The 25,967-nt window shown below is 40.7% G+C and overlaps 2 protein-coding genes across 2 annotated transcripts; one reads left to right on the top strand and one right to left on the bottom strand.

Moving 5' to 3' along the window:
• Positions 1–1,962: 1,962 nt before the first annotated feature.
• On the bottom strand, positions 1,963–4,563 carry LOC139663570 (adenosine receptor A1-like). Its single transcript, XM_071542281.1, has 2 exons — positions 4,199–4,563; positions 1,963–2,599 (listed from the first exon to the last, which is right to left on the bottom strand). Exons 1-2 carry the CDS (start codon positions 4,561–4,563, stop codon positions 1,963–1,965), a joined length of 1,002 nt encoding a protein of 333 aa, XP_071398382.1.
• An 8,954-nt stretch (positions 4,564–13,517) lies between these two features.
• LOC139663580 (adenosine receptor A3-like) lies at positions 13,518–17,029 on the top strand. The gene is made up of 2 exons (XM_071542296.1): positions 13,518–13,846; positions 14,510–17,029. Exons 1-2 carry the CDS (start codon positions 13,518–13,520, stop codon positions 15,162–15,164), a joined length of 984 nt encoding a protein of 327 aa, XP_071398397.1. The 3' UTR covers positions 15,165–17,029.
• The last annotated feature ends 8,938 nt before the right edge of the window (positions 17,030–25,967 follow it).

The raw sequence follows: 25,967 nt of genomic DNA, 5'->3' as shown, positions 1-25,967 counted from the left end.
AAAGATGATTTAGCTTTCTTATCTTGTGCTGTACACCAGTGTAACAAAATAATGTATATGATAATTCCTGATAATGGACACCTACTAAGTAGTTCCAGTGAAACTGTCTGTTCACCGTTCTAAATTAATGCGCTGGCTATGTAGTATCAGCCTGTATCTAAAATGAGTAAACATAGCATAGTGCCTCATCATTCTCTGAACACCACAGGATGGCGACTGTAACACACAAGCTGCAAGAAGTACACTGCCCCTCTGAACTTACTGATACTTTGTGTCACATACGGTAAGCGATCATCTCACATCCCATTCGCTATTCAACTTGCTACTTCAGGCTGCGGCCGACAGTACACATGGTCTATCTCATTTGTTCGTGTTGGGGACAATATGGCTGGCTAGCTAGCTAGTCTTGTTGTTAAACATACTGTCAAATTATATTTACTGTTTGTCAACCGTACGCAATGTTATTGACTTTGAATGTTGCTAGCATAACGTTAGCTTTCTGGCTCATAGCTGAGCCAAAGGGTTCTATGAGCTGAGCGGACTAGAAATATCTCCCGTTGCCAAGTCGTATCTAAGGTTCGTCCTATTTACTGGAGTAGTGAACAACGTTTCCATTGCATAAGAACCTTATGGGATGGTAATGATTGTTCCAGGTATTAGTCAAACCCTCAGGTGTTACCAGGGAAACTGAGTTATGGCTTGTGAAAAACTTTAGATTTTGATTACCAAACGCATAAAAATATAAATTAATGGTCTCAATTTTTTTTTTATTTGGCAAGTGACCATGGTATAAGCGGGATAATGCCCTTCGAGGTGTCCATAATCAGGAATTAATGGACAATGGGGAGGCCAGAACCGTCCGATGCGCAGCGGACGGTTGCCTCCGCGGGCATTATCCCTTACATACATTATTGCATCCAAAAAATTGAGTATTAAGAAATCAAATGACAAAATATTCAATGCATATTCCAAACCAGATTAGATGTGAGGGTTTTTTTTGTATTAAATATTGAACATGCGTGGAAGTAGTCTGACATGGACTAGAGCCAGGAAGAGGTTAAACTGATGACAAAGCAGAACTGATACAGCTTTAGCAGAAGCTTTAGCAAGGTGGGAATAAATCACTTCACCATAATGCTCTGTGTGTAATTCACTCAAAGGCCCGAGAGCCTTTTCAACACCCCGTCACAGCTATTGAAATATGGCTCAAACCAGCTGAATTAGCTGAAGAGGTGGTCTGGATCCTGTGATAAACACAGATGGCTCAATTGCTTTGATGTGGGAGCTGCCAGAGTTTTGTTTTATTTGGATTTGGTGATTTGATTGGTGATTTGTTTTCTAGGCTGAACCTTTTAACTTCCCTGTATATTGAATGGTCTTCCATGAAAACACTGAACTTCACAGTATGCTGTACTATGTATTGATCTAAATCCTTCCTTTCTCAATCTTAAGTTATTACCACTTTTGTTTACGTGTGATTTCTCAAAGGCAGCAGTAAAAAATTAAGACAGAATTACCACTATGCGCTGAATTGAAACTCATTATGTAAATTCACATTTAAATCATTATTCAATGAGCAAACTTGAAACAAGAATAATTCAATTAGCAAACAAAAGCATGTTTACTATGGTGAACTTACCAGCAAGCTTTTTTCCTGTGAAATGTTTGTTTTACCACTTATTATGTAATCGACATATAAAATTCAATATGAATTAATAAGGACAGCAGTGAGTCAAAACATAATGCAGGCTGATGGGAATATTATTTTTTTCCCCGTTTTCAGTCAAATTTTGACTGTCAAATGTGAATGGGTCAGAAATGAACTTGTCCTGTGACTCCATGAAGTGCTTTGTTGTGTCTGTTAATGGGTCCATATCCCACATTGCAGTCCTGTAAGTCTCATCACTGCTCCGTGGCATCATCTCACTGTAAATCATGTGCACGGGACTGAGGCAGTCCTTGTTACAGGGTGACAGCCGTTTTCTCCGTCAGGACCACTGTGCTGGTGGGGCAGGGGCTGGGCTCCGTGGGCTTACACAACATGCAACGGCGAGCGATCTGGATCAGCGTGACACGGAACCGCTCTATCCTAAAAGCGTAAACCAGTGGATTGAGAGCCGAGTTCACGTGGGACATGAAAATGCCCGCATACATGGCAAACTTGGGAATGTAGCACTCTGGGCAGAAGAAGTTGACACAGTTCATGATGTGCAGCGGCAGCCAACATAGAGCAAAGAGGAAGACCACCAAGGCCAGTGACTTGGCCAGCTTCAGCTCCTTCTGATAGTACCTGTCCCCATCACAGGTGGCCTCCGCACGCCGGTTAAGCTGTCGCCGGATCACCCTGAAGATCTCCCCGTATAGAGCAATCATTATGGTCAACGGTACCACCACCCAGCCAAAGAAATTGAAGTACACCATGTAGTTCATGCTCATGACAGTGGTGAATTTACAGACAATGTCGCTGGAGCTGCTGAGGTTTCCACGGGCGTCCTGGTTGTGCCAGCCAATCATTGGAACCAATCCTGCGAGAAAGGAGAGGATCCAGCACAGGCAAACGGCCACCCATGCCCTCTTTTGGGTCACTATGGTGCTATACCTGAATAGGGTCAATGGAAAAGAAATAAAGGCAATTTTAAATGCAGGCAAATGAAGACAAAGTCACCCAGAGTCGAGCAGATCACTCTTAACGAAAGCCAGTCCATTTTATCATGACTAAACACTATGGTTGCTACTACTAAACAAACAAAAAGGAGTATGGATGACTGCCAAAATCCCTTAACAAACTATCCTTACATCACTCATTTAGGCAGACAGGGCATTTTAATTTACCTAAAAGCTTTTGATGTCCAGCCCATTGATTTGCATTAAACTGGGCAGAGATATATGGCGCCATGTCAGGCATAGATTCCAGCAACAGTGGGAACCACTGCCGAAGGAATTACTTGCTCTCTGATGCCAAAAGAATTTTGAAAAGACAAAGAATAGGGAGCCGAAGCAGAAGACCGCTCAATGGTTTACTAGCGGCTAGGTGGCTAGCGCAATTTTCCAAAGACATGGGGGGGCATGTCTTATATCAAGTAAACAAAGTGTTGAAAAATCATCTTGCAGGACGCACAAGAGGTACGAGACGTACACACTTTTGTAACTTTTGAGGGAAAAGGCTTGGGCACCTGACTGTGTACTTATACGTGCAGTCAGAGCTACACCCGTGAAATGGCCTCTGTTAACCGTAAGGAGTGTACCAAAACAAGAAAAAGAGACCATAACTATCACTAGCTATAAAATTTTCATGGTATAACATTAACGTTACACCGTACTAGGTTTACTAGGATAATGCTGTTGGGGTCATCACCAAAGAAGGAGTTCAAATGAATGATTGTGTCATGGTTGTGAGTTTCTACCTTTGTTCATTGTCTAGGTTTTGTATTTCTTTGTGTATTATATTTCCCTGTCCCAGTTCCCAGTTCTTTTAGTTCTACATGTACCATGTTTCCTGTCTACCCCAGCTATGTTTCATTTGTAATCACCCCCCCATGTGTAGATTAGCCTTGTTCCCCAGTCAGTCTTGGTCGGGTCATTGCTTTCTGTTACATGTGTCAGTTTATGTGTGAAGAGCTCTCGTTTTTGGTTTCCTGTGTCACCTGCAACCTGTTACATTAAACACCCAGTCTTGGGGTTTGATCACCACCTGCCTCGCTGTCCTGCATTTGGGTCCTCACCACACCTCCATGTAATAGATTGTCACGAACAAGTTGTGCCTTGCCAACAGATGTTGGGTACTGTAGTGTGGGAAATGTAAATACATTCATACATAACATCAATTGAATTCCACAGAAATCAGGCTAAAGGCTGAGGAATAAATATCAGTTAGGTCTATGGGAGCTGGACTGTTCTCAGTTTATGCAGTCCTGGAATAGACAGGGTTAGACAGTAGACAGTTAACCAGGGCAGGGCTGATGTCAATTCCGGCTCCCTGTAGCTATCAGCCATGAATATTTCATCGTTCTTATCAAGAACTGTATTGATCATACTTTGCCTGTCATAAAATATTAATCAATAAAAACTGAACCAAGATGATCCTCCCAAAACAATCTCTGCTTTCCTTTAATCAGTTCATACCTATCTAAATTCACAGAAAACCAAGTTACACGTGTTGAGAGAAAGAGTGACAGAGCGGTGCGACGACAGAACTCACCTGGTGGGAATCTTGACCCGCAGGTATCTGTCGATGGCGATGGCCAGCAGGGAGAGGATGGAGCTCTGGGTGATGATCAGCAGCAGGCAGGAGAGGAAGAGGCAGGTGTAGAACTGAGTGTTTAGTCCCAGGCTGATGATGACAGCCAGAGGGATGACCAAAACCCCCACAGCAATGTCCGCCACCGCCAGAGACACAATGAAGCAGAAGGTGGTGTCCCGCAGAGCCCGGTTCACACACACCGCCAGAACCACCAGCACATTCCCCAACACAGAGGCCAGGGCAATAGCTGTCTCAATGGAGATGTACAGCATGTCCACATGCTCCCGAGGCTTGATACCAGGAGAGGAAGACATCTTCACCATCTGCAGGTCTCCGTTACCTTTATTCCGATTCTAAATAGGTTAAATTAGATTTCTGAAGCTTCTGTTCGCTGCTTTGGGTTGTGGCTTCAGCATGGTGCCATCTTCCATGTTGTATGTTCTCTTGCTGAGAAAAGTGTGGGTTTTCTCTTTGCCACATTTGCACAATGAGTGGCCCTTGTACTGATGAAGGGATGCTGAAAGATGAAATCCCAGCATATTTTTCCAGCTCCACACAAGACAGGGAACCTCTGCATCTCCACTCTCTCTTCTCCCTCCTCACTTGCTCTCTCTACCCCCCACCCCCTATATCTCTCTCTCTCTCCCACTCTCTCTGTTTCTCTCTCCCACTCTCTCTCCCTCACTCTCTGTCTCTCTTCCTCTTTCTCTCTCTCTCCCTCTTTTGCCCAGTCTGTATAAAGCAGTCGTTAAATCAAGGGGAGGGACTTTGGTCTCTTTGCAGCACCCTGCATCAGTACCTTACTCACATTAGTGTGTGTGTGTGTGTGTGTGTGTGTGTGTGTGCATGTGTTTTTTGTGAGGAGCTGCAGTGTTTAGTAGGCTGTAGGCTTTGGTCATATTAAAACTGACGGGAAGAATGCCCCATTGAAGATGGAAATGCGTAGGTGCATCTAAAGTCACAATTCACTTATTGCTGATTAGATTCTCGCTGATTAGACTTATTGCTGTTTGGACTTTGACACTGACCTACAAAGGAACTCAACAGGCATTTGGCTTCTTACTCATTGGCATAAACCCAGAACATGATGTTTTCATGTGAAATAATTGTAAACTGTGCCGTATGAATTATGTTTTTGCATGTGCAGGTCTATGTCAAAAGCTGAGATATTCTGTAAAGTGCATTAGATAATAACACAGAGGCTATGGATGCAAACCTAAGTAGTTTTTATTGTTGTAATGCATATTAGATTCAGCTCTTTGCCTTTAGCCTGTGTCATGTGGGTGGATTATTGAAGGAATTCATCATCTTTAGTACGACTGCAGTCCCCTCTAGTCTTAATGCTCACCTACACTCCCCACATTGATTTCCCTTTAATCATGCAACATCAATACCTTAGAGACATGGGGGCTAATTGGTGTTATGTAATGAGTGAGTTATGGTAGTACTTCAGGTACAATTCATGACTTACTCAACCCAGTTCGATTAGTAAGAAGCAAGATATTTCAGCAAAGCATTTAAGTGTAAAATAAATAATTAGAATTCTATCAGTCAATTGCAAAATGTTATATAGTTTGTCTTTTTAATCATGAATTTCCTTTCCTTTCTGTTTCCTTATTTTTTTTTGTCATGCTGTATCTCTTTTATTCTTTAAACTGCACACTGTAGGTCTAGGTTTTCTGTAACTTGAAAATTTACTTCACTTCAACCCACATTCTTCATTTTTGCCGGAAAATTACATATCAGAAGTAAGTGCAAGGCACACCCAAAATTTTAATTACTTAAAAACTTTACTGGTTTGAATAAGAAAATGTCCATCTGTGGATCCAAAAACTTTGGCAGCAAGTACAAAGGATGGATTAATGAAGCAATCACTGAGATGGGCTTCAATCCATTAAGGAGAAGTTTTCGATGTCTGCCTGTAAACACATTCATTTCATTCTCTGGCCTTCGTTTTGGAGGAAAGTGATGAGTTAGGATTTTGTTTTGGGACACTGCCCCTGATCTCAGACTGTAGTCTGTTCATCAGTGTGTCAGTGAGCGAACACTAGCTCACGTTTACAGGGCTTGTAACATCTATCCACAAGCCTTAATTATCTCAAGTGGGAGTCCACGTGAATTACTGGCACTTCTGGACATTTCTGAGTGTCAAAAATTAAGATGATTTACAATACTGTGGTGTGTATCATGAACATACAGGTTGAGCACACAGGGATACTATTTAATCATCATGTCAGCTTGGATCGATCAGTAAAGTAAATCTTCTCCATCAAGTGGTTGTGGTTATATTAACAGTATGGCTGAGAATTGAGAAATGGAGATTCTGTTGGTGTAACAATTATTATTTTGTCAGTATCTGTAACTGTCCACTTGTTACAGATAGAAAATATTACTTGAAATCTTCGTTTTGGTCATGCCACATGACATATATATCTATATCTATATCTATATATTTATATATATTTATATATATATATATATATATATATATGTTCTGTGTGGAATTCAGACCAGTATTAATGTGTTTAGGGAGCACATTACCCCATTGACATAGCAAAGCCATCTGTGTACGATTTCTACACTGAAATTTCTTCCATTTATGTTCCTCCGCAGAATGCTGCCTTTGGTTGCACCACACCACCTATCAATGTCTGTGAATAGAGGTAATTAATTTGATTATGGCCTTGCAGGGATCCGCTAGCGCATATGTGCCAGAAGGAGTATGCGACAATGAAGCTTCTATTACCGGTTTCAATTAACAAAATTATTCTCAACATCCTCACCAATCGTCCCATTGTAATGCAGAGCTGACGGATGCCTCAGACAGGTTTATTTCACCCTGACACAATGATCCTGCTTACTGTGCTGCTTCTGCATGCGTCTACATCAATCGGCCAACTTCAGCTATTTTAAGATGGATAACATGGGTGTTCAAATTAATCAACTGAATGGTGTAGCTGAAATCAAAACTAAACAGGCTCTGAATCTGTACTAAGTGTAGGACAGCAGTGACTCTACAGCAGTGACTGGAGATAAAAAGATCTAGTTGGCACCAGTCAGATATGGTATGCAGTCACCCTATCCGAAAAATAAGAAGGCTATTTTTTTCTGTGGGAGGAGCCATATTTGTATTTACAAGACCAACACCTTGTTGAATGACCAAAAATGGCAGCACAGATGCCTCTGAAGTTAATAGAGGTGAAATATTTTAGGTGCTTCAACTCATGTTTGATATGTATCTCCAAGGTATGGTTTAAAAGATGGAAGTAAAAGTTAGAAGATGTTTTACTCAATGTGTACAACAAGATTATTAAAGCTACTACCAGTAGAATTTGAAACTTGATGATTTTGGCGACCCCCTGTGTCCTTCGCGGTTGTATTTTAAGTCAGCTGTTGCAAAGACGACTTGCCACTTTGTAATTTGAGAATGGTATATTGAGGTAAATATTCTACACTTAGGGGCTTTAAAATGTCAGGTAAACAAACACTGGCATTTGCCGAACATTTGAGAAAAAGTGGAGACACGCCTCAATGTTTATTGGTTGAATGATTGATTGAAAATGTCACTGTGATCCTGGGGCAGCGGATGTATAGGAGAGTGTGGATGTTGATGTTTTACTCTTGCCGTTTTTAACAGGGTGTAATCCTTATTTTGTTGAACAGGCCTTGGAGGAGCATGATGAGTCAAATGGAATCAAGCCTGCGCTTAATTGCCCTGCTGAATAAGCCATCAGAAACCATTAGAGTAATCCTGATGATTTCCATTAGGGAGAACTATTAAAAACCATTATAAACCATCATAACCCATTAGTGTAGCGATATGAGCTTCTGCTCTTTTCTATCTATAACTCCTTTCCTCTGAGCAGCTGGATGTGTGTGTGTGTATGTGTGTGTGTGTGTGTGTGTGTGGGCTGGGTCAGTATATAAAGTTTAAATGACAATAGGCCTGTCTTCACAGTTATGAAGTCATTACAACAACACTACAACAGCTGTCAAATCCATCATCAGTTGAAGAATCTGCCAAGTGACTTTCTTCCGTTGACTGTTTGCTATGATCATAATTTCTAATATTATGACAATGTGGTATTGTAGGCCTATCATGTATCGTACTAAATTGTGAACTGAACATATTGTTACACCCCTAGTAAAGACTTTACAATATTGTTTCTCAACAATATTGTTTATTTCTGTTATGTCTGTTTATGTCTGTTAATCCTCCTGGTGTCCTTTAAAGCTCCAAGTGATTTTCCACAAGATAGTGACAGAAACTGCAACACATTTGTAAATAAACCCACAGCAAAGCTGCTGGACTATGGAAGCCCCAACAGGCAAACCTAGTGAAGGACTGTGCATAAAGGCTAATAGCTAAGATAAACGTACCGACAGAGAATTGTTGCCGGTTACCAGTCTCGCTTTGCCAGATTTTCCTCCCGCTGAAGGTCACATGTCCCACAATGACAAGTGAAGAGGCGGGTAGCAAGTTTACTAGTTGAACAAGTTTACTCACTCGCTTCATTGATTCCGCTATTACAAGATTTTTTTTCAGGAATGGGAGGGAGAGAGCGCCGCTTTCATACAGCGAGGGAGGAGCTTGGATGGGTCGGGAGGAGCTTTGATTTGGACTGACTTTGACAACAAGCTTTAGAAAAGACGTGAAAACAGCAACACAGGTGGCCCATGTGTGTGGCTATTTGTTGATATCATTAGATAGCATAGTTCAGGATTGGTTATAGGGTCTGAAATCACTTATTGCAGGTTTAAGATTACTTACTTACTGTTTTAGCCCCAGCTTCTCTTTTCTTCAATTTGAGCACGTTCCTCTTTCTCGCAGTGTGAACTAGTTGCTTGCTTTAGCCTAATTCGCGGTTCCTGGTGAAAAATTAACGATGGACCTTTATAGTAAAAGGCTTGAAAAAATAAGCCTCTCATTTATAAAACATTTGCACAGTTTTGCATTGATGATGACTCATGATTAGGTTTTTGAAGTGTCAGCACGGTTTCAGGACAACAGTCAATATGCGTGGGTGGTAGAGTTTCATGCTTCAGTAAATCATTATGCTTTGTTAAGGCAGCAAATTCAGAAAAAAACAAATTCCTTCGTAAAAGACAGGGAAGTAAGCTACAGTGTTTAGTTCCTTCTAGTTCTGCGCCTATCACTTTCATTGTTATCTCTCTTTTTGACTTGTAATATGTAGCACTTTTGACAAAGTGATTGTTTGCTTTGCTTGCACAACTTTATTCTCTGTCATGCCAGCTCAGTAATGCTGGGGATCCATTCAGTGATGGGCCGAAAAAGGAAGTGAAATTTGTGGTCCCCTTGTGACCCTCTAGGGCTTGTGGGTAATCATCCAATTTTCTGATCTCTTGACCAAACAAAAGTGGGATATGAGCCAGCCCAAAAATGACTTAGCTGGAACATACCGGCTATACACAGATCAATGAGAATTCAATCAAGAGAGACAGAGAAAAATAAACTTTGTTCTGAAGCTGCATATACAAATAACATTCAACATAATTCTTTGTGTAGTGTTGAAATGTTCAAATCTATAATCAAATTTTGCATCGTCAGAATAGGAAGTGACTGGAGATGGCAACAAATCTGGAATCTGCAATCTGATTAAGTGTGCTGCATAAGAGATACTAGACTTTGCAATCACGTCAAAGCTGGAATCAACTTTTTTTTTTATTACTCTCTTTAACTCTAGACCAGCATGCCAAAAAGCATCTTCCTTTTAAAAGACTGAGCCAAGAATAAATCCATTCTGTACTGCTCTGTGTGTAGGCTGTGTGTGTGTGTGTGTGCGTGTGTGTGTGTGTGTTTGTGTGTGTGTGTGTGCCCGTGTGCGTGCATGTGCACACACAAGAGAGAGAGAGAGAGGCTTATTATTGTGTGGGGATTATTGTGGAGGCTGGTTTATAATATAATAAATATAATATAAATTGGTTGGCTGATGAGCAGACTGAGGGAAAAGCAAAAACTTTGCACTCACCCATCACTTTTCCTTTGCTCTTATGCGTTGTGAGACACATTTCTTGTGTGACATTTTACATCAATAGGAAAAAGTGTATTTTCAGCACGTTTTCACATCAAATATGTAAGGGATACTGCCCGACGAGGTGTCCATTATCAGGAATTAATGATCATCCATTAATTCCTGATAATGGACACCTCGAAGGGCATTATCCTGCTTATACCATGGTCACTTGCTAAAGAAAAAAAATTAAGACCATTAATTTATATTTTCATGCGTTTTATAATCAAAATCTCATAGCCATAACTCAGTTTCCCTGGTAACACCTGAGGGTTTGACTAATACCTGGAACAAGCACTACCATCCCATAAGGTTCTTATGCAATGGAAATGTTGTTCACTACTAAAGTGAACAGGACGAACCTTAGCTACGACTTGGCAACGGGAGATATTTCTAGTCCGCTCAGCTCATAGAACCCTTTGGCTCAGCTATGAGCCAGAGAGCTAACGTTATGCTAGCAACATTCAAAGTCAATAACATTGCGTACGGTTGACAAACAGTAAATATAATTTGACAGTATAGACCTTTTTTGTGTTTGAACAGCGATGATGTATTTTGTGGGCGGAGCCGAACTGGTGGCAGAAAATGAGAGTTAGCGGTATCAGGTGTCAATTTACAACATAGGAATATGGATCATCCGGACGCCTTCTCCAATTATTTTAATGGTTTGCCAGCAGAAGACAGGTTGTCTTACACTAATAAACTAACCTTTAGCAATGGGGTGAGGTTTCCTGACCCGTAGCCTACTCACTGTCGGATCAATGGGTCAAGGATCCAACTAAATGGTCAAAGTTACAGTGGCCGGACATCTTCATATACCTTGTGGAAACACCCAGCGTCTATACGAAAGAAAACTCAAGGCATACAAATCTCTTGACGCATACAATTTTGTACTTTGCGGTCATGTCCAGGACCTTGAATACTGAGATTTATCGAATGATTTCTGTGTGTTACGGACCGACATGCTGCCTAGCCAGCGGCAAGGACATAAAATGCAGCTATACAAGACGTGGGCTATTATAAACAAGTCAAACAACTATATACTGTATACGTCTAATTTTTCCAATTCTGTGCCAGTCAAATTTAAGACAACGTTAAAAACTCCGCTGTAGACTGTTAAAATATACATAATAATAGTCCATACATCCATACTGATCTCCGTTCCAGCGCATCCCGTCTCCTCTCTCCGCCGTTGTCCTCTCCAGATTTTACTTTTCAAGCTTCAGTTTATCACATGCATGATATTGGTCAGCCTGCTTACTGAGAAACGAGCTACTTCCCGATCTCAGCGGAGTCAAAACATTTGACAAGTCATTTTTTTCACCACAAGATGGCACTATGACTCTTTAAATCTCCATTACATTGGGCTGGGCTTTTGATGTAAATAGATGACATTAGGTGTGTTGTTATATAGATCTGTTGCACCAGTTTTTCCCTTATTCCGGGGATCTCGCCCGTTCCCCTCTACTTGTTTCCTCTGTTTTTCTGCCACCACACTGCGCGCGCAACTGCAGTGACGTAACTGTGACATCCGCTCCAAATTGGTCTATGTTTAACAACAAGACTAGCTAGCTAGCCAACCATGTCATTGTCCACAAATCAATATCAAGATTTTCACGAACAAATGAGATAGGCCATGTGTACTGTCGGCCGCAGCCTGAAGTAGCGAGTTGAATAGCGAATGGGATGTGAGATGATCGCTTACCGTATGTGATGCAAAGTATCAGTAAGTTCAGAGGGGCAGTGTACTTCTTGCAGCTTGTGTGTTACAGTCGCCATCCTGTGGTGTTCAGAGGATGAGGCACTATGCTATAGTTACTAATTTTAGATACAGGCTGATACTACATAGCTAGTGCATTAATTTAGAACAGTGAACAGACAGCTTCACTGGAACTACTTAGTAGGTGTCCATTATCAGGAATTAATGGACACCCTGCAGCCAATCAGAATCGAGTATTCACCCAGACCATGGTATAAGAATACTTATCCCACATTTACACTGTGATCAACTTGGTTGATCGCTCTATTCAGAGCAATTGTGAGCTTTGCGAGAGGGTCCAGTTGCATCTATGTAATGGTCTTGTGCAGCTACACAGTTTTGACATCATGTATTTTTTTTGCTCCTTTGGTGGCTTCCATAGCATTGTATTGTATTGATGAGTTACAGCTAGCTAGCTAGCACTTATTATGTAGTATTAATTGAAAAGAAACAGGAAAAACACTCAATAAAATTACATCACCATTAACCACAACAATGGTGCAAGCATTGTTTTTGAGATGTTTATTTCTGAAGTCTTTCAAATAACAGTTCTAGAGGACTGGGAAACTTCCAATGGTCCTAATCAACTATTGTTTATTAAACAAAATCACATCAGTATAGGGAGACAATGAAGGGCACAAATCTGATTGGCTGTTGATGGCTGATGACCACGAAAAGTTCAGCCATGGCCAGCTTTTCTCGGGCGACAAGCTTGTTGACCGTCCACACATCGGCAGAGTTTCCCTGGTCGCTCAGCCCTACTGGGAATGAATGGACTTCTATTGACTTGTTGATCGTGTTTGCAGTGTTAATGTAAGATTATGATAAACTTGTCTCCAGGTTGGTTATATCCAAACAAGATGTCGCTAATTAGGCAGAAATTTCTTGACAAATTTCTTGTAATTAATCACAAAATGATGTCGTCGTTATGTGGAATCTATTCAGTGTGAGCTCAGCCTTCATCAGTGATATCAGTGATAACTTAAATGGTTAAACGCTACAAATTTTGAGCCGCACCTAATGAAAATGCATCGCTTCAAATGTATTGATATGGAATTATCTGTAAAACAATCTTGTTTGGCGACAAGAAACTAGTCTCATTTCCTCCTGACAGAATTTCTGTGAACACTCTTATCATAAACTGCTGCAGCAGACCCCCTACAATACAGTTTGAATGTTTTGTCAGACCTGGCAATGGGACATACTGTATAAGTTAAATGCAACCTTGCAATTGCAAACAAATGAAATAACATTAAGAATGTGTTTCTCTGAATCTACGAATCCTGCAAACGCATAGATACAAAGCTTGCAAAAAAATAATCAAAGGGTGACATCGCAACTTGAAAAAAAAAAAAAAACACCCAAGTGGTTGAGGACTTCCTCAAAAGTGACACAAAAATAAGACAAATGTCACAGCACAGCACATTCATACTCAGGACATGTTACACCACTAACCAGTAAAAGCATCAGCTGTATAGGAGGCAAAATGTGTGTGGGAGAGGTGATCTACACATTGCTGGAGGTGATTATTGCCGTTAGCTGCTGTCTGGGTAACATGTTAGTGATCTGGGCAGTGTGGTCCAGCAAAAGCCTACAGCAGGCCACTTTCTGCTTTGTGATCTCTCTGGCTTTGGCTGATTTTTTGGTGGGTTGTGTGGCGATACCGCTGGCTGTGGTGGTGGACGGACGGGTGCAGACTTCATTCCAGGCCTGTCTCTTCATCAGCTGCACGGTGATCCTGCTGACCCTGGCCTCGGTCTTGTCTCTGGCGGCTATCGCAGTGGACCGCTACCTCCGCGTCTTCATCCCTCTCAGGTAAGCTGTCTGCTGATCTGCACTCAGGCGCACAACACACACATCCATAGGTATATGTGGTCCTGGATAGCTCAGTGTGCAGAGAAAGGTGGTAACACTGATATGATTAGGAATCCAGCACCCACTTGGCTCACCGTTACAAAAAAGTAGTAAACTTGAAATGTATTTTTTTAAAGTATACCTAAGTGTGACAAGGGCAGTAACTACAAGTAAGTACAAGCCTAAGTAACTATTCTCAAGTGTACCTTTTGCAAGTACAACAAGTAAAAGTACACTTATTTTCTTCACTTCTTTTCTTATTTTCTGTCTTATTTTTTTAGTTTTAGTATACTAACCGTGTACTAATAAACATATATTTTTTTTAAGGGCACCCATGCTAAAACTGTATGTATGATGTGTTTTGGATAAAGCATACAAAAATGTCATATGATTATAACTTTTATTATTGATTTCTTCTCACACCAACCAGTTACATACCATGTCAAGCATTGAAGTGATTACAGTGACCTTGTGATGTTTTTTATACACTGTATTGTCTACTGAGATAAAAAGAGATTTTACCAACAATTTCTAATTAAAATTCTTTGTGACACTGCAGAATGAATATATAATAATGCATGGATGATACTCGATGATACCAGTAATTACTGCTGTGCTCTGCAGGTACAAAAGGACCGCAACACAGAGACACACTTGGCTGGTGGTTGCAGCAAGTTGGCTTGTTGCTGTAGCGCTGAGTTTCACACCCATGCTCGGATGGTACAAACAAGTAACCCCCCTGTCTCCGTCAGACAACTCTACTATTGTCTGCAGGTTCATAGATGTGATCCCCATGTCATATCTGGTTTACTTCAACTTTTTCCTCTGCACCCTGACACCTTTGTTGGTTATGGCTGTACTGTACTGCTACATCTTCTGCACAATCCGGGGGAACCTTCGAGAGAAACCGGGGAGCGGCATCCAAACCCAGTCTCACGCCTACCTAAAGAAAGAGAAACATCTGGCAGGTTCTCTGTCTCTGGTCTTGGTCCTGTTTGCCCTTTGTTGGCTCCCTCTGCACATAATGAACTGTATTGTCTATTTTGGTGGGCCATCAGATGTACCACAAATTGCTTTCTACGTTGGCATCCTGCTCTCCCACGCTAATTCAGCTGTCAACCCGGTCGTGTATGCGTTCAAAATCCGCAAGATCAAGTTGGCATACCTGAGGATCTGGAGAGAGTACATTGTATGTGGAGAAGAACAGCAAAGATCTCAGACTAGCCAGACTACAGACAACAATCCCAGCAACGCTAACAGTGTGGCCAAAAATAACTGAGGGGAGACTTCATGTGCTCCTTTGTTCTTAAAGGCATGGTTGGATTTAGCACTTTTTTTTTTGTTTTGCATTTATTTGCTAAGCTATTGATACAAAGACTGACAGTAAAGGACGATGAGTTTTTTGAAGATACAAAAGGTTAATAAAGTCAATTAAGTGAACTGAAATAAAATAAAATAAAATCCAGAATGTACAGTATCTGTAAAAGATCAGGCTGGTGTTGGAGAATATTATGATTCAGCACACACCTTTGCCGCAATGTGTGTGTGTGTGTGTGTGTGCGTGCGTGCGCGTGCATGTGTGTGTGTGTGGGCATGTGTTTGTGTGTGTGTCTGTGTGTATTGCGAAACCTGTCTCGCTGAGGAGAAGCAACTTCCACTAAGTTTCATATCACTTGTGTTTCTGAGTTCCAGTTCTTCAACTTTATTTCAACAGAAAGTGTGGAATTACGTTGCCTTTCTTTGAGAAAAGAAATAAACTTTCACGTGAGTGTAAACCAGGTTTGAAGAACCAGGCATTGATTGAACAGTTCACACATAACAACTCACTAACAAGATTTCAGAGGAATGTGTCATTTTTACTTTGGGGACAAACATTGTACTTTGTGTTTGCAGATTGTAGCTCCATAGATGTGATGGCATATACAGTATAACATCACCATAACATGAAGAACCAACGTTATAAACAAAATGTATATATATATTTTCCTGATTATAACAATGATTTATTTTCTTCTTAACCAAGCAAGCTCAAGAACACTTATTTATAGAAATGAAATATGCCTACTAAACAACCGGCATCATCTGCCAAACTACATGGCAAAGTAGTGTCTTTAGACTACAGCACAGTCAAGAAAGTACCAATGCTGCATGTAATGTACAACTCGCCTAAATGTTTTATTCACAAGAGTCATCTGGAATGCATCATAGAAGCTTATATGTTTGTCAGTGTGTGTGTGTGTGTGTGTGTGTGTGTGTGTGTGTGTGTGTGAGTGTGTTTGTACATTAGAGTGACAGACAGAGAAAGACATCACAGACCATGTGAGTACTGGCAGGCAGAGACAGAACAGAGGTCAGTGCCAGCAGAGTGATCGTACAAATTATAAAAATACAGGCACTGAATGAAGTGTGGTTCTTTCATTTCATTAGAACGGAAGGTAGCTGAAGTAAAGGCCTTGCCACACAACCCACAAGGAAGTCAGAAACTGGGTTGCTGTAGACTTTTACTGGACCATACAGCCTAGATTACTAACATATCACTCACTATGATTACTTATACAGCAGATAACATAACAAAACAAAAAAAAAACACCTCCAGTACTACAGTATGTACATTTATATTGTATTTTTTAACCTTTATTTACTCAGCGAACGTTTTCTAAGCGCTTATGATCTTTTTCAGCAATGCCCTGCATCAGATTCTGTCACGATTACACTGAAACACACTCACACTTGGGAGTTGCTCCATACAGCCACATTGTTGGCCACAGAGCAACTCTACTGCAGCAGTTGGGTACAAAATGCCTTGTCCAATGGCATCATGATGATTGTTGTTGTCAAAGGCATAGAGAGCAAATTAAATTCAATTTCTCTTTCCAGATTTTCCTTAACCTTTATCCTACAGCTGCCACTATATAAACCATCTATATAAACCGACTACTAAGCATCATTTCAACTGCAACTCCTGCACTATAGGTGTGGCTGTGTACACTTACACCACAAATGACTTATGTGTGCTTTTTAGAGGAAGTTATTCAAAATGGCATACTTCTCCTATAACCTATTTTCTGAGCTGGAAACCACGTGTCCTAACTTACCTTAGTTCTATGAAATTCATGGAAGACACACATTTAAGTTTAAAATATTTGACTAAAGCTTTTTAATGCAAAAACTACAAGTGACTTGTCAAGTTTTCCTTTTACATTTTTGTCGTCATATATCTTATCTATATGTGTGGACACAGCAGTAATACCAACTTAAATACATAGCACGACAAATAACAACAAAAAATATACAGTTTTCAATGCTTTAAATACAACTTCTGGAGTCAGTTCTTCCATTTTGAGACAGTAGATGCACAGATGTCCTGTGGTTTAGATGAGAGAGGGTTTATCTCTCAGAGTTTCTGGAGTGATCTGATACTCTTTGGCCACAAGATGGCATAAAAGTGGCTCCACCGCCACACAGTCAGCAGATACCCGGGTATCATTGAGCTTCATTCTACGGAGTTCCAAGCATTCATTGTACCTCTCAAGGAAGGCAATAGACTGTATAGTTATCACCTGAATAGGATTCACTCCATCCCACAAACTATACAACCTACTACCTCACCTTGCTAGGCTCTGTTCATCTGAGTATAGTGAATAAACAAACCTCAAACACAAATCAACATCCTTGAAAATCCTTGCGTCTGCATTCTATTCCCCAAAAAAGGATCTCTGGAATATTTACTCAGCGTCTGATTGTCTTTATCCATGGAGCTTGCCATGTGAGCAGAGGTCAGTCTTCAGCATCACAGGAGATCAATCTGTCTCTTTAGGAAAGACAGTAGATTGTATAGTTATCTCAGAGGGAGGACACAAACCCCACAACTATTCAATCTACTACCTCAGCCTCGAGGACAGATATTATTGCTGCGAGGAGCTGGAGAGGAAACTTGTCCGTCGAACTGTGAGACAAAAACGAAGAGAGAACAGGTGAGTTTTCAGGTGTTATTATAAACCTGGGTCAAAAAGTATTTGCAAATATTTTGCATTTGTTTTAACGCAGATGGGTGGGTTTTACCACATCAGGACAATTCAGATAGAGTCCACATCACAGAAAAATTATTAAATCGTCTTTCAAATACTTTCCCTGTGATTTCCTGTGACTTATGCAGAAAAACTACACCAATTTTGCAGCTAAATAGGCTAAAACACATAAAATATTTGTAAATATTATTCTACACAGGTCTAGTTTTCACTAATCATTAAACAATTCACTCACATGGATAGGCATACATGTATGCATACACTCATGCACATCCCCACCAAACACACAGACAAACACACACAGGCACAGACAGACAGACACACACACACACACACACACACACACACACACACACAAACTCACACACACACACAGTCCTCTGACCAAATTATTCAAATGACACCCCCTGCCATGGAGTGAGGTAGTCTGGTAACAGTTTTATCAGGAATTACCTTCAAGGAGCAATTTCCTCTGTAGACTAGCCACAGAGTATGTTGTAAAACCAGGGCTTAGTTCACCAAGCTCACAACCAGCACTAAAACACTCATTCTTTGAGAGCTAGTGTGTTAATGTAAGTGATGATCTGATCCCTTGCATTTGTCAATGCAGATGTATTTGATCAGTGTATGGGAATGACAGGTGTGCCAAGTGTCACAACAATAAAGAGTCATACATTGGTATAGCTTGAAAATGTGCAAAAGAAATGATAGTTCCTGAACATTAAAGACAAAATACACTTTTGTCGCTGCAGAAAGTGTGCTAATTTGTGCAAGCCTAAAAGGTAACTCACTTGCATCCAGAGAAATTGGCATGTAATAAAGGAATGCTGCGCCAAGAATTAGTGCCTATTTTGCTCAGGAACTTGGCTTGGGTCTTTCCAGCTCTACTCTCCAACAGGCAGAAGTAAATAGCTCAATTTAAGCATGGCTTCCCCCAGTTACGTCCCTTTAGTCTGTACAGCCAGCAAGCAATGCAAAGCAAAGGAAGAAAAATGGACGAAAACAAAATGGCAGTACCTCGGCCATTTTAGGGAGTTGCTTGGCACCCATACCCAACATCTGTGGTGCAACCTGTTAACTTCTGCCTCCTTCTTATCCCTATCCATAACCTAGACTGGATGTGTTTTGTCCTGAATAATGCTAATTTATTTTTAATGTCTCTGTCATTGCCTGTTTTCACAGATTGGTATAAGGAATCCTGAGATTGATCCAAGGATTTGCTTATTCTTGTTTCTTATTCATAAATTGTTTCTGAGAGTTGATTCATCCTGATTCATTCAATAATTCATAAATGCACTTGAGAAACACTCAAGAAATCTTGCTTGAGATTTCTGTTTGTGGTTGAGATGTTTTAACAGGAAAGCCCAAGGTTACTTACTTCTTTGACTTCAAAAACTGGCCTTTTTTGCACAGTGTGAAAGCCACTTCAAGTCCTTTGAAAAAGCACTCTGTTTACTGTGCCAACTAGAGTCTGGGATACAAGCTGGGCAGAGCTGTCTGGGCCCCGACAGAGCCATACTTTGGCTGGGCTGACTGAGCCCAGACACTGTTATGGTAGACGATGGTCAAACCATGCAAAGGCTGGGACACTTTGCATAAATTAGCATGTGAACCATGGTGGCTGAAAAGCGGCTGGGCAGTTCATTAACATTCTGAATTCCTCTTTGGCCTAATTAATGCCGACAGTGATTGAAATGTTTTGGCAGGCCGTGGGGCTGTGGGAGTGCCAGGGCATGCTCACTGGGGCAGAATGAAAAGGCACAAGGGCAGCAGAGAGTGGGAGGCCTTAATTGAGATGTTGAATTAATTAGACGGTAAATGGTATCAAACTCTTCTGACTGGCGGGCCAATACAGAGGTGACGACCGGGGGCAGAAACACATTCAACTTTTTATACAAGAAAAGTTATGTGGACTATAAACAAATATTTGTTGTATTGCTATGCCATTACTGTACGATTTCCTTTGGAAACATAACACAAACTAAACATTACAGATAAGGCCTCACACCTGCTTAGCCAACTTGTGAGCCTACACAACAACGTTATGGACAGAGACAATATTCACAGAGATAACATTTTTCAATTCATCTCAAACAGACAGATTCTATTGTTGGATGAAAAAAACACAGGATGCTCTCTTCTACCTTTTCTTTCTTCTTGGCATGATAACAAGATGTGTTAAATCAGATATAATCCAATCACTGCAGAGGCACACCACAACCACACCACACTGAGTTGCCCAAAAAGAAGTGACTGGCATTCTTTTTGCTTAGATGAATCATTTCTTTCTGGAGAATGATTCCTCCTGCACACAAACCTGCACATGGTTAACCTGTGATACAGTTTAAATGAAATGCTCGCAATGCTTTGTTAAACTATTAGTTTAGTCAATTTGATTTCCCATGTAATATCCATTTTTCTACCTTATTTGATTTGAAGATAGCTAAACCACTGCCATATCTACGAGCAGAATACAACCACAGGCCAGTGAGGCATGCAAACAGGTACAATTTCATTTTTTCAATCTTTCTTACCTTTTCACATTACAAATTGCTCCTTGATGGTTTCCAAATGTCATATTTCTGATTGTATATGTGCATTTTTTGCACTAAACTTTTTTTTAAATACAATTACATTGTGCTAGGAGTATATGCCAATTAGCAGTTCCATTGGAATCTGTTAGTCCCTATGTTATTGAGTGGAACGACAGATTAGAGCAATTTGTTTTGTTTTTTCACCCCCGGAAGTGACGGTTTGACTTTCATGTATTCCCAGGCTGCCGCTGATTATTACAGAAAAGAAAATGGCTGATCTGTTGCAGAGTATAACAGAGGAATACTGTTAGGAATCCATAACCTTCATCTAAGACTCTCACTCAGAACATGTCAATCAACATATCGATGACTCGGCCATTCACTGTTGCTTCAGAGAGAGATGCCCAGAGCAGCTCTCCTCGACTTACACTGGTAAACATTCATCTTATTAAAGGTATCCATATTGTCGAACGCCCAGGTGCCAAACAATTGAGAATTTCTAGACGAAGGCACAAAAAATACCCATCGCAAGCTGGCGTTGGTCCATGTGGATCGGCGGAACACGAGGGACGACTGTGAGGGAAAAGACTGAGGTTGGATCTCTTATGCGGCTCTCTTCAATATTTGGTGCCAAGAAATGGGTATTGTCTGCGTGCCAAGCTGAATCTCAATGAGGCAAAAAGGGGGTGATGTCGGGGATGCGGCGTGGCAATGCCCACCGCTGAGGGGGGAGGAGAGTATTGGCAGCCAAGCAATAAGAGGATGCCATGTCAGAAAGGGTGTATGTGACAACACAATAAGGTATGGTGGCATAGCTTGCAGCCAGATGCTCGGTGCACTATCCATGCTACCAAGCCAGGTGCTCAAACATCCAGAGAAAGATCCATTGTTCCATTAGCAGACTTTGTCCATATGTGGGACAAGTGTGTACGCTTTCTATGGGCCTGAGGTTTTAGCTGCTCTTCACTCGAATCTCATGATCTGTGATACATCCTGTTTATTAAACTTCGGTCAGACAGGAGTTTACATTCATCTAGCGGGCCAACGCATTCTACCATACGCCAAAACTTTGTACAACTACCATGTAGGCTTTGTTTAGAACCTCATTTCCAAATTTGTTGTGATTTCAATAGAGCATCAATAACTGAGACAACCACCATATTTTACTCACAATACTTGAGTTGAATATGGAAGAGTAACTCTAGGCATTTTTATGACCTGCTGAAACCTCAAATTAGAGATTTGTGGTGCTTTTTTGTTGTCCTAATTGACTGTTCACAATATTTTTCTATTGGACAAAAAGCTTCATGACTCTGTAAGTCATGTGTGCCAACTGTAAAATCAGGGAGCTTTTCTCGATTCCTCAACATATGATTTTTTTGGAGATACTAGGCATTGCAGGACACTGACAATTTGAGAAATGTAACTTTGTACCAACCTCAAAAAAACAAAATGGTTTTGTGTACGAACCACAAAGCCACGAGCATTCCTTTTGGTTCAAGTTCCTCTTTTTTCCCTTTGTCATGTCTCTTCTTGGTGTCCTACTCTTTCTTCTCTTTGTGCATCATTTCTTTCCAAGACTAAACTTCCTTCTTCAGTGTGAGACAAGCAGTTGAACAGTCTGAAAACCCCCTACATGTAGAATATTTACCTCAATATATCATTCTCAAATTAATTTTAATAGCATTGTATAATGGGATGTAGAAAAATGACACCATTGCTGTGAAAATTGGCTTATGCTTTCTATGTGTTTATTCTGTGTCCCCGAGTACGATTCCCACAAATTGTGCATGATTGATTGGGCACAAACGAGACCTCAACCAAAACAGGAAGAGGAGTGCCTCACTTTTTCGTAGGCGAACAAACACATAAACAAGTCCAGATGCTGTCCAGTTTCAGCTAGCTAGCTAGGTGTTCAGCATCAACTGTTAATGTAGTTGAAGTTAGTAAAATCCTGGAATAATCAGGATAACCACATCATTCACCCAATGTACTGTCAAGAAGAAGAGATCCACTCTACTACAGCTACACTCTGGTAGGTTAGCTGTCTTTCAGTATCATGGTAACTTAGCCTGTTAGCCAAAATGTTTGGTTAGCATTGCCTAGACTTAATAAATTCCACAACTATCACACAAATAATGCTCTGCTAGCTCAATCTAGTTGTAAATAAAACATTTGCCAGCAAAAAATATTGTCAGCATAGATTAGGCACTGCAGTTACAAACACACATTGTGATAAACACTGAGCGAGCGAGCATCACTTAATGCCAGGTGAGAGACCGCCGTTTCGTTAGCATTGGGAAAACTTACAAAACCTGTAATGCAATAAATGGCTCTGCTAGCTCAATCTAACTGTTGCTGAAACATTTGCTGGCAAAAAGTAATATTTTTGTCAAAACATACTGTAGTTTAGCCAATGCAGTTGCAAAGCTATAACACCGGTCAGCGGGCATCAGTTAGAGAGAAGTAGAGGCAAGTTGTCTTTGCAACAGCTGACCTAAATTACTACCACTAAGGGACTCAAGGGGTTGCAAAAGTTTCAAATTGTACTGGTAGTACCTTTAAATATTCAGAGTTTTGGGGGTTGCAAGATGATTTAAGGAATGTGAATTCAAAACATTTAAAATATAGGAAAATAGTATCATATCTCTAATGTTTGCAATAATTGTGTTTTCACAAACATTATTCAATCCTTGGGCTTCTTCTATTAATCAAGTAAAAAGCGGGGAAAACACGGGGTCATGAGTGAGAAAGGTTTTGTTTTTAGTGGCCTCAGGTCAAACATCTGTCTATTAACTGGAGAGAGAAATCATTCATGACATTTAAAGATTCCACCGGAGGAGAATGCCAAGTCTTCACAAACAGTGTCTCTAAACAGGAATTACTGTACGTTTGTTGGTGACCTTAGTTGTCTTCATCTTGTGGTCTCAAGGTGTCAGTGTGACCACAGCACACTTTCGAAAACATTGTACTGAAGTACAACGTTTCAGAATGACAATGTACAAATCCCAATTGGTCAACCAATTTTTTCGAAAAGCACCCTAATGATTATTTTACATACTGCATTATACATCAATACTTTCTCTTTGATATAATTTCCACCATCACTGTTTGCTACGGCCAATGGTGCCTTCTACTTTCTCAACATCTTTATATTATGTGAAGCGTTTTCAAGTGCTCTGCTGTGGGTTTGTTTATTGTGCGATGCTTTATGTGAGTGAGGAGTATGATGTATATTTTACTACAGGCTGTGGAACCTTTTCCTCTCTCCGGGCCTAACTGTAACTATCCATGTTCCACTGTACTTACCTCTCAGTAGAGATAGTGACAAATAACGTCAACATAGGTGCCAGATATCTGCCTGATAAATTTTTGTTGATAACAGGAGAGTATTTTAAAGTTAATTTCATATACTTTTTTCTAATCATCAACTTATGTGACTCTATCCTGTTATGGGAAGCCCGCCAATCTAGTATCCGACATAGGTAAAAACAAGAATAAAAGCCAAAAGTTCGCTTTTTTTTTTGTACATGTCCTTTGGTTGCTTAAAGCTAGACCTGTTTTAATTAAGTGTTTTGTTCTTTTTTTTTTTTTTAAATGGCTGTAGTCAACAGAGAAGAATCAAATACTGTTCAATAGCCTTTGAGTCAGCGGCGCTAATAAACAGGAAGAGCTGAACGTGTGTCCTGATAAAGGCAACAACAAAAAAGAGAGAGACTTTGATCCTGGTAACCACAGCCTCACTGTAACCATGGGGAGGAGAGAAACGCAAATAGCAGAGGATATGTGTGGCTTTCCAAAAAACATGTCATCAAGCAGTGTAGCAAGTTCATCTGAGGAGGACTGGGGGAGGAGGAAATCAGTTCATTTTTTTTCTCTCTGCCCGTCCTCGCTGCACCCTCCCCTTTTTTTTCCTAGCTTACCCTTTCTGTACAGTATGCCATGCTCCGTCTTTATCACACCCTCAAACACACACACACACACACACTCACACACAAGTGCTGACTCGCATGTATGCAAACAAAGCCACACACAAATGCACACAGGCAATAAAGTGCCAAAATGTTTGCACAGTCATTTTCACAGTGAACGTGGTTCATAAAACATCGGTCTCATCGGTGAAGTGGGAAAAAAAACAAAAACAGTTTGTGCTTCTAAAATCATGATATGATTTTTTTCTGTAAAGTTTCTTTCAGCGTTTGTGCCTTTAGAAAAAAACTAAACAAACTTAAAGTATTTGATCTGAAATTGAGACCCTGCAATCTTACAATACAAGCCCCTTCATGTATAGAACAATGCTTGCATCAGAGGGATCTGGTTCATACTGGTTTGTGAACAGGTCTATCAAACAGCAGCAATACACTGAAGGCCACCTCAAGAAGCATATGGTTTGCCTGCATGATACAGTAACCACATATTTTCCTCCCATGTAGGGTTTTTTTTTTTTTTTCATTTTGTGGCAAAACACATCGCACACAGTTCCCACAGTACAGCTGAGGGACTTTTTTTTTTTTTGTTGTAGCTGGTTGCAGATTTCCCCCACCTATACCTAATAACACAATCCTGCACCACAGACACCAACATGTTTAGTGTAAAGGGTTACATGACTTTTATCTCAAAGTATTTCCTGTTTAAAACTTAGAGAGGCAGTAATCGCTTTCGAGAGGTTCAAATTTGTTTCCTCATACTACAGCTACTGGAGGTGTAGTGTGTTTGGACTCTCTCTTGCAGCAAATGATACTTAAATATCGCTTTTTACCACAATACTGTGCTTCCAGAGGCAGTAACACGACCACTAAAATGTCTTTTAACTCTTGGCGTGTGTTTAATCAAACAGTCCTACATAAACAGACTGTTCATTAACATTCGCTATACACAAAATGCTTTGGTTCTGATCATTTCTTAACGCGCTTAATCCGAGAAACTGCATTATTTAACTCAAAAATCTGAACGTGTCTCAATCGAACAGAAATGGCGGAGATTTCGGCATTGCGTTCGGTGCAAGCAAAGCAGACACGTGTACAGTGGGAAGGTGACAGTAGAAGAAGTGCAAAAGTGTGATAGAATTAAGGAATTAAGGGAGAGTTAAACCCAAAGAGGAATCATAAGGCCCAAACAGAGAAGCAGAATCAAAAATCAGAAATACCTGGAGGTGACTTTTTTTTTTACAGGACAGGCTAGGTGTTGACCCGCAGAGAACAGGCCATGGTGGCGGCGAGAAAAAAAAAAAAAGAAAAAAAAAAGGCGGGTTAGAAAGGAGACAAGAATGCATTTCCACATCCCACTCTTTCGCCTGCAAGACGAGGGAAAGGCTGAGTAGTGTACCAGCAAGCAACCCCACTCGAACAGGGGCTGGGGCTTGAGAGCAGTTTCTGGGCCATGCCCTCCTCTCTCCCTGCCCACTTTTGCCCTGCTGCCAAGAGGGATAGACAGGGAGAGGAGAAAGGGAGGCAGAAAAAGAAATCATGAGGTCACAAAAGCTTGCTTAAACACACATACCAAAGATATGAAATTCACTTG

Source organism: Centroberyx affinis, unplaced genomic scaffold (genome assembly GCF_046629955.1).
Source record: "Centroberyx affinis isolate AG114_WGS23_722 - 3 ecotype Tasmania unplaced genomic scaffold, CSIRO-AGI_Caff_v1 ptg004049l_1, whole genome shotgun sequence".
Taxonomy (NCBI): Eukaryota; Metazoa; Chordata; class Actinopteri; order Beryciformes; family Berycidae; genus Centroberyx; species Centroberyx affinis.
The sequence above is the reverse complement of the archived record's forward strand: the minus strand, read 5'-3'. Positions and strand labels throughout refer to the sequence as shown.

Bases quoted from the DNA above. Each gene is read 5' to 3' on its own strand.
- LOC139663580 (XM_071542296.1), top strand. From the start codon at position 13,518: ATGTGTGTGGGAGAGGTGATCTACACATTGCTGGAGGTGATTATTGCC. The intron at 13,847-14,509 runs GTAAGCTGTCTG...TGTGCTCTGCAG, and splicing joins CGCGTCTTCATCCCTCTCAG to GTACAAAAGGACCGCAACAC.
- LOC139663570 (XM_071542281.1), bottom strand. From the start codon at position 4,563: ATGGTGAAGATGTCTTCCTCTCCTGGTATCAAGCCTCGGGAGCATGTG. The intron at 2,600-4,198 runs GTGAGTTCTGTC...GACCCTATTCAG, and splicing joins CGGGTCAAGATTCCCACCAG to GTATAGCACCATAGTGACCC.